Below are 11318 nucleotides of genomic sequence, written 5' to 3'. Positions count from 1 at the left end.
GAAGAAAAACAACATATATATTGTTTATCTCCTTCTTATATATTGTTTTAAAATATAGGGTAAAAGGCATGAAGTTAAGAAATGACTTTTGACAGCCGCATGTCCAAAACACTTGCTATTGAAGTTTTCTTCTAATTTATAAGGCTCTACAAAGCATTTTTGTTTTTTTTTTTCTTGATTTCCGTATTGTACTAGGGACCCCTGAACGGTTAATACGGTCGGTCTTCAAGAACAAGGATCGATGCGTGGAACAACTGAGCGAACGTAACGGTCGGTCATTTTAGAGAAGAGGAACCGGGCGGTTGGAAACGGACGGTCCGAAAGATCAAGGTAAGGTCAATTTAGTTAAGGTAATTGTATGATTAAGACGATTGGGCCAAGATTGGGCCCTGATTAGGACCACCTTAATATTAAGCCCATATCCAACACTATAAATACAAGTCACAAGTACCAGGTAAGTAGGTTCATTTATTGCGCATTTAATTTTGAGCTCTAATAACCGATCAAACCTTTGAACTGACTTAAGCATCGGAGTGCCTTTAGCAGGTACCCACCCGGGACATATGTTGGACGAAGCGGACGGATGATTGGAGGACTATAAGAGAGACGGACGACAGAGAGAAAGAAAATTGTGAAAGGTTTGTCTGACTCGACCACATAAATGGTAAGTATACTAATCATGTAAATAGTAGCACATAAATAAAGGTTAAGAACTGACTAATGGATAGCTTCTTTTGTGGAAGAAGGTATATTGCAACTTAGGGATAATGTTTTGAAATTACTTTAAATATAGGTTGCCTTACACAAAAAGAAAGTCCATGGCCAGAATAGACAAGAATCTGAATTAGGAATCCATGATAAAGGGTTACCATTACTTTACATTGAAGTTTGTTCACCCCCAAAGGAAATCTCAAAGTGTACATTTCTATGTTCTTCCACTCAAATACCCCAGTCGCATTAATTTGTTATCAACCCACCAACTTCATTGGAACACCCTTTTTTTTCTCCTTCAATGGAAGGTGATGAGGGAAAACAGTGCTCCCAAAACCCTTACGTTGAACTAGAAGAAGTTGACTTCGATTTTATTCTAGCATTGAGCATGCAGGAACACGAGAGAGAGTTCACAATGCTTTCAACCATTGAAAGTGAAAGTGATGAATATCTGAGTGATCCTGACTTCGTAGAGAGTCATGAGTTTAACTCTGATCTTCAGTTTCTTGAAGATGAAGAAAGCAATGATAACGATGATGATGATGAAGAAGAAGAAATGGAAGAAGATGAGATTGATCCAGATGAATTATCTTATGAAGAGTTAATGGAGTTGGGAGAGTTTATAGGAGAAGAAACGAGAGGATTATCCGTAAATGAAATCTCTATATGCTTAAACCCTTATACTTGGCAACGTGATGAAACAAAAAGTGGAATCGATCGCTGTGTGATTTGTCAGGTTGAATATGAAGATAATGAAGCATTGGTGGCACTTCAATGTGAGCACCCTTATCATGCAGATTGCATAAGCAAGTGGCTTCAAATTAAGAAGGTTTGTCCCATTTGTAGCAATGAAGTTTCAACTCCAAACATGGCTTCCAACACTTAATTCTTTCGCTCGAATTCTTTAATCAACGTGTCTGTATAAATTACGCACAGTAATCTGGATTTGCATGAAACTGTAGTTGAGAAAATAAATAAAAAAAAAACATGGAAACTTTATATCATTAGAAATAATTACACAAAATTAAATTCCTCGTTGTTATTAATCTTTCTATTTTATGTTGCATTCCTTAAACAAAATTTATTTTTTATTTGAAAGCTTACAAATAAGCATACATGTTTGCAGTTCCTAAATTCAAACGTAAAGTATTAGTGCGTATTCTGTTACTACTTACATGAAAAAAAAAAAAATAGATTTTTTTTAATTCTCTCATAAAACTTATTATTTTCCAAATATATATACTTTAGTCTCCAATAGTTCATATATAATCTAAACATGATCATTAAGTGAATCATGTTTTAATTACTCGTCAATTTGAATTATGATTTGTAGGAACTAATTTTAGTTAGTTAATTGTTTTAGCCATAACTAAATTAATATATAACTACTTTTTTTTTAAAAGACTAATAATTATGTGCAGAAAATAGAAGAAAGGTGACTCAATTTTTTGTCTTTTACTATTATTTAAGAACCAAATTTTACCCACATTATGTTATGATTCTTTTTACACTTTTTGTGACATCTCAATTATATAACAAAGACATATATAATAAAGACGTCATCATGCATAATATAGGAAAACAGTCAAGAATAGAATAACAGTTGAGTAAAGGATTACAGTCATCTTATAAGACTTCAGAATTTAAACTTTAAGTAAAAGAGATCTAAATTTGAAACTTAAAGATAAAGAGTACCGCAAGTGGTACGAGTAGAAAAGTATTTCAAAATAATATAAAGTAGATAAAACTCCTAAGAAACTAAGCTGCAGCGTCAGCATCCTCAAGCTTTTGCTCTAAGGGGACCACTTCAACATCTGCTCACATCTAAGTGGATGATCATCGCAAAAGGGAACGTACACAAGAAACACAAACAAGCAAGGGTGAGCTAGATATAAAAAGCATGTTATACAATCACACACAACATGCATAGTTCACTCAAAACATGGTAAATGACATTACAAGACTTGTTGCATTATAAATCGACTCGTCCGGACTAGAATGATTGTCGAGCTATGGCGGGTTACGCACTTGTGGTGGCCTCTGCTACTTTGCAAAGTCATTGCCAATGGGTTCCACCCTACCACACTCACGAGGTTAGTTCGTTCCGTGCCTGGAGCATACTGGAAGCCTCTAAGACTAAGACCTCCCGCTACTAGTCACCACATGATTCAATCCTCTCTACTTGAGAATGATTGATCATTGTAGTTTCAGGAAAACCCTTAAGACTGAGCTGTCATGCAATCATTCTACACACTACCAGGGCACCACCATGTATTGTCTCCTTGAGGATCATGGAATTACGTCCATAAACCATACTTGTTACACATACATCAATCACAACTTTGTTTCATACATACTTTCAAACTATAATTCACAACACAATACAACATACCCTCAATCAAGTTGCAAAATCAAGCCACCCAAATCAGTTATATAGACATACATACACCCTGGCAGTCAAACAACATCAAACAACTCAAACAGATGAGGAAAAGTGTGAAACTCACTGAACCGGGTTGCACAGTGCATTAGGGTGCAAGGCAAGACAACAAAAATCCGCACAACGCACCACCCTTGGTGCGCTGAGCAAATTTTCCTAAAGTGGAAGCCTTTCATCTAAAATTCGCATAGCGTACAGGGTGCGCTATGCGACCCTGCATAATCTGCAGAACGAAATTCTGTAGATTTCAAGCAATCACCACTCCATAACTCGTTCTAGACCTCTTCCCCAACTTCTAATGATCCTAAATCGTAGTATAAGCCTAATTAATCTTGTCTAATTGATTATAAACATTATTAACCTCATTCTAAAGTGATTTACACTCAATTTCACCTTTAAAACACCAATTTTTATAACTTAGAGGTTCAAATCTAATTCTACCATTTTGACCTGCTTGTAGACCAGTTTAAAGTTCCTAACCAGTTGCAACTAACTTATCTAAGCTACCCAAAGACCCAAATTGAACCTAAGACCACCTATGCCCAAATTCACTACCTCAGTTCTTCTCAAAAGACCTATACAATACCCTAGTAATTGTTTTCTCATTTAACAAGGCCAGCACATGATTTCCACCCCAAACACTCCTTACTAACCCAATTGGTCATTGGAGAAGAATCAAATGTTTGAACGCACCAAACTCACCATAAACGCCGGCACATATGACTAGTCACAACTTACTGGACCAGGCTAGGGTTGCTCTATGATTAGGGAAGTATCAACTTCGATTTTTATGATTCCTCTATCCTACCAACAAAGTGCTCTCATAAGACCCAAAACACTCTATTTTTACTTAGGCTTTTATCCAATTCAATTACAATAGTTTTAATACTTCAAATACTCCCAACCTGCCCAATTTACAATAATGAGGCTCATCTAAAACAGATCACCACAGTGCATTACCAGTCCACAGATTTAACATCATAGTATATGGAATTCAAGCTACCAAAATTTAACATCAAGCCCAAACAGCATACTCATTCAATTTAATTCATATTTAGTACATCAAGTTTCACAGTTTTAGTTAAAGCCACTCAACATGCTCAAAACATAAAAATAAACGAAACAGTACATGTTTAAATATACCAAACAGGCACATCATAAAATCACTTTTTAGAAAAGGCCTAGCTCCCCTTATCTTGGTTTTCACAACACAACTAATTGAAGATGTCCTAAGAGTGCCCTTCTCAGCACAAGAATTCAACAGTACCTATAAGCCATCAAAGGGGTGACAGCAACAGCTCTTAGAGCTTGATTTGGCAGAAAAATATGAAGATGAAACTTCACTAGTAACATGCAACTAATAAAGTTGCATGCCCTAGGTTCTAGTAATAGCGAAGAAGAGGGGAAAATTATTTACCGGTCCAAACGAAAATATAATCAAATCAAAAGGAAGCCTTCGGTGTGGTGAACGCTTAAGCACCTTCAAATCCAAAATTGATCAGTTCAGTGAATGGAAAATTTAGAGAGAAGACAGAACAAGGTTAAGGCAAAGCAGTTCTAAAGAGAGAAAGAAAAATTGGCTTATAAAAATCTAATTTCTGAAAAGTCTCCTTCTATGACTAAGATACCCTTAATTTTATGGGTCTGCTGCCCCAACATAAGTTCACTAACCCTAAAGTTTTTTTAAGGCCCTTGCACTGTCTTTGTTATTTTGGCTTATATGTTACCATTTGCTATTCTTGCTGCCGTGCTTTATCTTTAGGTTTTTTTGTTTGCTCTTCATTTTGCTATTTGGATCTGTTTTACAAACTTATGCGTAAACTCTTTAAAAAGAATATAGAATAAAAAATAATTTTAAAAAGATGAAACTAGTTTATACACGAATTAAAAATATTATATAATTTTTTTAAAATTAACTTACATACAAATTAATTTTAACTTTTTAATACGTTTATTTATTTATTTTTCTATCGAACAAATTCTGAGGAGAACACTTGTTCAACAAACCCTTTGTAAAAGTGATTGTGTCATTCTGTGAAATTCTACATTTATGGTTAATTTTTTTTATAATATTGATTGATTATAAGTGCACTCATTGTATGTGCATCAAGAATGACAGCAATGGATAGACTCAAGTATTTTGATTTCCGAATTGGGTTGGCCCATCTATATTGAATTGAATTGAGGGTATTTCATCCTGCACCTCCAAGTCTTTTATATGTACCTTCAATTTTCTAAAATGACCTTAATTAATAAAGTGTTTATTTATTAATTTTTTGTTTATAGAGAGTTTGTATGCCAACCACTGACTACACCCCTTAACTACACCCATTCTTCTCTTATCAGGAGATATGCACCCTGCACCCCTTTCTCATGTATTAAAAAACTTCCAAGTCTTTCAAATGTTTAAATTATATTACTTATTCAATTATTGTTATATTAGTTATAATTTGTATAAATTTATAATACAATTATATAATTTTTAATTATTATAAATTAATTTATATATAATTTTTTAAAATTAATAAAAGTATTTTAGAATATAACAAAACTTAATTTATGCGTATCGGATATGAAAATCCGATTATACGCATATCGGATATGGATATTCGATTATTAGTATTTGGATTTGCAAATCCGAATTTCTTTCATAAATGTTTTGTTATATTATTTATTTAATTATTTTATTAGTTTGAAATTATATTTAAATTTATGTAACAATTTTTATAAATTTATAATTTAATTACATCTTTTTTAATTGTTAAAAAATAATTTTTATGAATTTTGTAGATTTAATATAAATATTTTTGAAAAGTAAAATTGTAAAGATGTTTATCGGATATGAAAATCCGATTAAGGAGTTGTCGAATGTCAATATCCGATACACTATAAATTGGATACGGAGATCTGATGAGCTGCGATACGTTTATGATTTTGCATGGTATGTGTAATGAGTTTGGATGGTATTGTTTGGTTTGTGATGTTATATAAGTCTACTGTTGTGGTTTATGATTGGGTTACCAAAAATATAACCCTGAATAAATACAAATAGGCTACGGGTGCAAGTTATGATTAAAGCTTTTTGTTGGAAAGTGCTTTTAATGGAAGTAAGTTGAAGAGGAAAAGAGGAATATTAGAATAGAAAATTAGTAATGAGGCGAAGTTATTTTCAGGTTGGGTTTGGTTTTGAAGTAGGAAAATGATATTTTGACACCATTTAACACTATTTTAACACTGCATACGTGTTAAAATGTGATTAGATGATTTCAAATTAAAAAAAAATTGAAAAAAGATATATTTAGAAGAAAAAAACCAAAGTTTTTTTTTTAATTTAAAATCGTCCAATCATATTTTGACACGTGTATAGTGTCAAAATAATATAAAAAAGTGGTGTTAAAATATCATTTTCCTTTGAAGTAATGGGTGGTGGGTACATGCATTGAGATTCCTTCTCTTCTACTTAGGATGTTACGAAAATTTTATTTGCGTTGTAATTTTCTATATTAAGGTCAACATTCTTCACACATGGAAAGCAATTTTTAACTGCTGAAATTCTAAACGATAAATTAAATACTATGTACGACCTAAATCTTTATCCTAAAATGAATATGATTTATTCATTTATTCATTGAATGTTATTTTCAATTGGTCATAAATGATAAATTGAATACTATTTTCATTATAAATTTTTATCCTAAGGTCAACATTCTTTATTCATTGAGTGCTATTATTTTTTTTTTTGGTGAAATTACAGGTGATCAATTAAAGACTATTTGTTGTAATCACAAGATCCATATTCTTTATACATTAAGTGTTATTTTCAATTGGTGAAATTATAAATCATAAATTAAATACTATTTGTGAAGTAGATTTATTTTTTACGGTTTAATATTCTTTATATACTGAAAGCTATTTTTAATGGTTGAACTTACAAATGAAAAATTAAATATTATGTCGGTTGTAATTATCTATCTTAAGGTCAATATTTTTGTATAGATTAAGTTTTGTTTCTACTTTCATATTTGTTTATCGTTTTAATTGATGTACTATATTTTATTTCTAACCATAGATATAATATTCTACTATTTATAGTATAAATGTCAATCCATATTTACATTTTAATTTATAATCATTAAAACACTTTATTAAAAGTATCATTTAAAAATTATTTTGATTTGATATCTTTTATTTTTTTATATATTTAAAAAATAAGTATATATTGGACCACAACAAGTCAATCCCTCGTTGAATTTAGTTCGTCCAACCTAATAAAAAAATTTATTAGATAAACAATCGACAAATCCAAATGGATTAGAAGATAATGAATGGATGACACATTTAATTTATTACAGGTTTAATTAGTTGAAAGCTTACCATTTTAACTTCTATTTAAAATGATTCAATTTAACCTAAAACTAGAATATTATGTAACACTAAAATTTTATTTGATACATTATTAATTTGTTCCCTTTGTTCATAAAGTGATTGGGGCAGTTCGTGATGTATAATAATCAGATCGATTTAAGTTCAAATAAAATACGAGTTTCTTCTTTGCAACCAAAACGACAACTACTATCCTCAGAAAAACATCAAAGTTATTAAAAAAACAATGATTTTTTATCCACAACGTTATTTGTTAGTATTTTTTATGAAAGATTTAAACTAATAAAATCTCTTTTATCTTTCGTTTTAAATTCATCAAACTAACTTCTACTTGTCATTTTTTAAGTATTAGTAGAAAAATAATACGTAAAATGCTTGTTTGACAGAACATGTCGGAGGGCATGTTCTCTGTTCCTTTGGAGTCTGTCGACCCTGCAACTAGCAAAAGGCTACGTAGATATCATGCTGTGTGTTATTCAGTGCATTCTAGCTGTTAGCCATAAAACAATCAACTTCAAATGTGTAAAAGAGATAACATAAGATATAAAATTCACAGCACAACAAATAAAGAAAGAAAGAAGTACACAAAATAGATAAAATTAATGTTAGACTAGTTGGAAGTAACTATATATTTCCTTAGTTTAAAACTGTAAAATATAGAAAACACAGTTGCTTCAAAGCTTATCTTAATAGGAAAATTGTAAAAGTGCATATGTTTACCTCTAATATCACGTCCAAAAATTAATATATATATATATATATATATATATATATATATATATATATATATATATTAATTATTTATTGTTGTGACTTTCAACCTAAAGATAAGATGAATTATAAAATAATTGAATTTAATCCACAGAAGTTGTAAGTCATGAATTAACAAAGTTATTCGTGAGTTGAATAAGTGGAAGCAGTGATTACTCTGTCAATGTCTTTTTATAATCAGAACACATTATGTAAAGTGAAAAACTCAAAAGCTTAATCATTTAACCTGCACCCAAATGCACTATTTAAAGTTTAATCACGAGGGAGAATTTACCTCACGCTTATCTTGCTTAAAACACGAGGAAAAAAATGTTGGGATGTTATTTTAAGTAAATAATGAGATTTTTATATCCAATTATATCGCCATATTGTTTTAGAAGTAATAAATAATGAGTAAACTGACATTAATACAAAAAAGGGTTTGACGTTTGTATTTTTTTTATCTTTAAGTCTAAAAAAATATTGACATGTTATGATATTAAATTAATGTCGGACATAGAGAATATTTGACATACAGCAAATTGATATTATATATTATCCTATTTTTAACATCATATATCAAATTTTGTCATTGTGTTACATTAATAATTTTTTTAAATTAATTTTTATTTATTTTTATAATTCTATGAGAGTTGAAAAATAGAAAAACAATCAATATAATTTAATTTTTGATATTTTATAAGTATGAATTATAAAAAAATATCGTTTTCTATTTTTCGTCAATTTTTTTCTATTTTTTTCAAACTATACAAAAATATTTCACATACTTTGACTTTGACTTTTCATCTCATTTTTTTTGTTCTCGTGATATTTTGGTGCTTTGAACAAATTTTCAAATCATTCAGAGTTGTTTTGATTATACCCTTGGTTGTACCCTAAAGCTTCGTTGTGTAACGTGTAGTATAGTACGAAAACGAAAAATTAACCTTAAACAAGTTCAACAATACAACAAACAAGTTATTTAAAATGAAAACGAAAATTAACCTCCTTGAAGGTGGGTTCATCGGAATAAAGTGTTGGCATTAATAGGAGAAAAACTAGAACGTGCCTATGAAGAAGAACACAAAAACAACGGTCAAAACAAACAAAAATGATACATAAAGTAGAGAAAATGGTCAAAACAAACGAAAATGAAAGAAAAATTATATGTGTTGTTTGCCAAGCTTTATTCCAAAAAAGTTTGCGTTTAGAAAAAAGGGTCTCACGCTAAGATAAAGTGAATGAATTTTCAACCCCTTATTCAAACTTTTATTGAATTCACTAACATAACTTCTAACTCTATGACATTTGACGTCATACATAAGTATATTTCCACCTTCACGTCAAGGATTTTTGCGAAATTTACTCAATAGGATGTCGAACTTCTCAATATCCGACGTCTTATAACCAATTGACATTGAACAAGTTTATATCCGACGTCTAAATTGAACTTTTTTTACAAAATTATCACTGGTCATTTTTAACTTTGACAATTCAATAATTAGACGTTGAACGCGTGACATTATACACTATTTTTGTACTAATGTGATTACACATTTTTGCTTTTACTTATATTCTTATCACATCATATAACCCATAATCCGAACATTTTTATTATTTCTTTAATTGTATATATTGGAATTATTTTATTTTTTGTTCATATATGTGCATTTATGTTCATATATTTTTATACTTATATTTCTTTTTTATATTGCTCTGAACAATTATATATATCAATTGTACTCTCTCCTTATCATTCAATAAGAAATACAATATTTCATTCTTTCTTCTTTTCTAACAAGGTATCAGAACCATAGTTAAAGCCTATCCTAACGAGTTCTAAGTGGACATTTCTGTTTCCACCCGTTGTCGGGCTATTATTGGACCACCCAATTTCTACTATTTCATCAAGATAAATAGTAGATAAATCAAGATAAATCATTATTCTATATTTTCAATCACAAAAAATGTACATATGAATATTATATATTGTAAAAAGAAATTCAAAAATAAAGCAGAGTGTTTTATTCTTTTAAAATTTTAAACATATTTAAAATTACATAAACTTAATTGTTTCAGTTTATAGTGTTATACATTTAAAATTGAATTGAATATGTAATAAGAAAAAAATATTGTAACCTTAATTCATTTAAAAGTTTAAAAATATCAAAATGGGGATCCGATAGTCAATTTTCTATGTAACTACTGTAAGATTGTTTTAATAATGTGGAAAAATGTGATGTCCAAGAAAAAAGTTTAGTAAGTATAAACGAAACGATTAAGTAATAATTAGAAATTATGTGGGCGAAAACACATGTAATTTGTAAGTGATTAAATAAGAAAAAATTTGTAAGTTACGTTGATAGTGACGGAAGGAAGTGTGAGAAAAATGAGGGTTTTAACGACGGCTAGCGCATATCATGTGACAGCATATTTGATAGAAGTTTGTGTTGTTTTAAGAAGATAATGTGAGTCCAAAATAAAAGTCAAAAAAATTTGCCGCCCCAGAACAATTTCCTCATTAAATATCAAAGGTGTCAGTGAGAAGAAACAAAGAAATAAAATGTGTTCATTTCATGTAGACCATACCTGTTACTGTTTTACTAAACATCTTTCTCATTAGGCCCAACCTGTTTCACGGCTACCTTTTTCTCAGGAAAAATAAAAACTTGTACTATTAAATATAAATAAGGGTAATGGTTTGGTCATTCACTTTTATATCCATATAATACATAATATCAAGGTAAAACAAATATAAAAAAATAAATTTTTGTATTTTTTTAAATAAAAGATTGAAAAGTAAAAATAAATAATGTCAAATAAAAATAAAAAATTATATATATCAAAATATTATTTTTTTTATTTTAAATAATAGTAAACGAAATATATTTACATAATGGAAAGATGATATATATATTTACATTTATTTTACACATTGTAAAATATAATACTTATAATTTTTTTTTTACTTTTGAAAAGTAATAACAATAATAAAAAATAATATTAAATAAATATAAGTATTTGTGTATATAAA

At 29.5% G+C, this 11318-nt stretch overlaps 1 protein-coding gene across 2 annotated transcripts; it reads left to right on the top strand.

The window, feature by feature from the left end:
• LOC106761735 (E3 ubiquitin ligase BIG BROTHER-related-like) lies at positions 1–1725 on the top strand. Of its 2 annotated transcripts, none has more exons than XM_022780288.1 (2): positions 1–330; positions 547–1725. In XM_022780288.1, the coding sequence occupies exon 2, from the start codon at positions 1013–1015 to the stop codon at positions 1595–1597; it is 585 nt and encodes a 194-aa protein (XP_022636009.1). In that variant the 5' UTR covers positions 1–330; positions 547–1012; the 3' UTR covers positions 1598–1725. The 2 variants fall into 2 exon arrangements, with proteins under 2 accessions (XP_022636009.1, XP_014500792.1); XM_014645306.2 differs by having other exon boundaries at positions 1–664; positions 794–1725.
• Positions 1726–11318: the final 9593 nt, after the last annotated feature.

The sequence above is a fragment of the Vigna radiata genome, chromosome 5 (genome assembly GCF_000741045.1).
Source record: "Vigna radiata var. radiata cultivar VC1973A chromosome 5, Vradiata_ver6, whole genome shotgun sequence".
NCBI classification, from domain to species: Eukaryota; Viridiplantae; Streptophyta; class Magnoliopsida; order Fabales; family Fabaceae; genus Vigna; species Vigna radiata.
This window is presented reverse-complemented; position numbering and strand designations above follow the sequence as displayed.

Bases quoted from the DNA above. Each gene is read 5' to 3' on its own strand.
- LOC106761735 (XM_022780288.1), top strand. From the start codon at position 1,013: ATGGAAGGTGATGAGGGAAAACAGTGCTCCCAAAACCCTTACGTTGAA.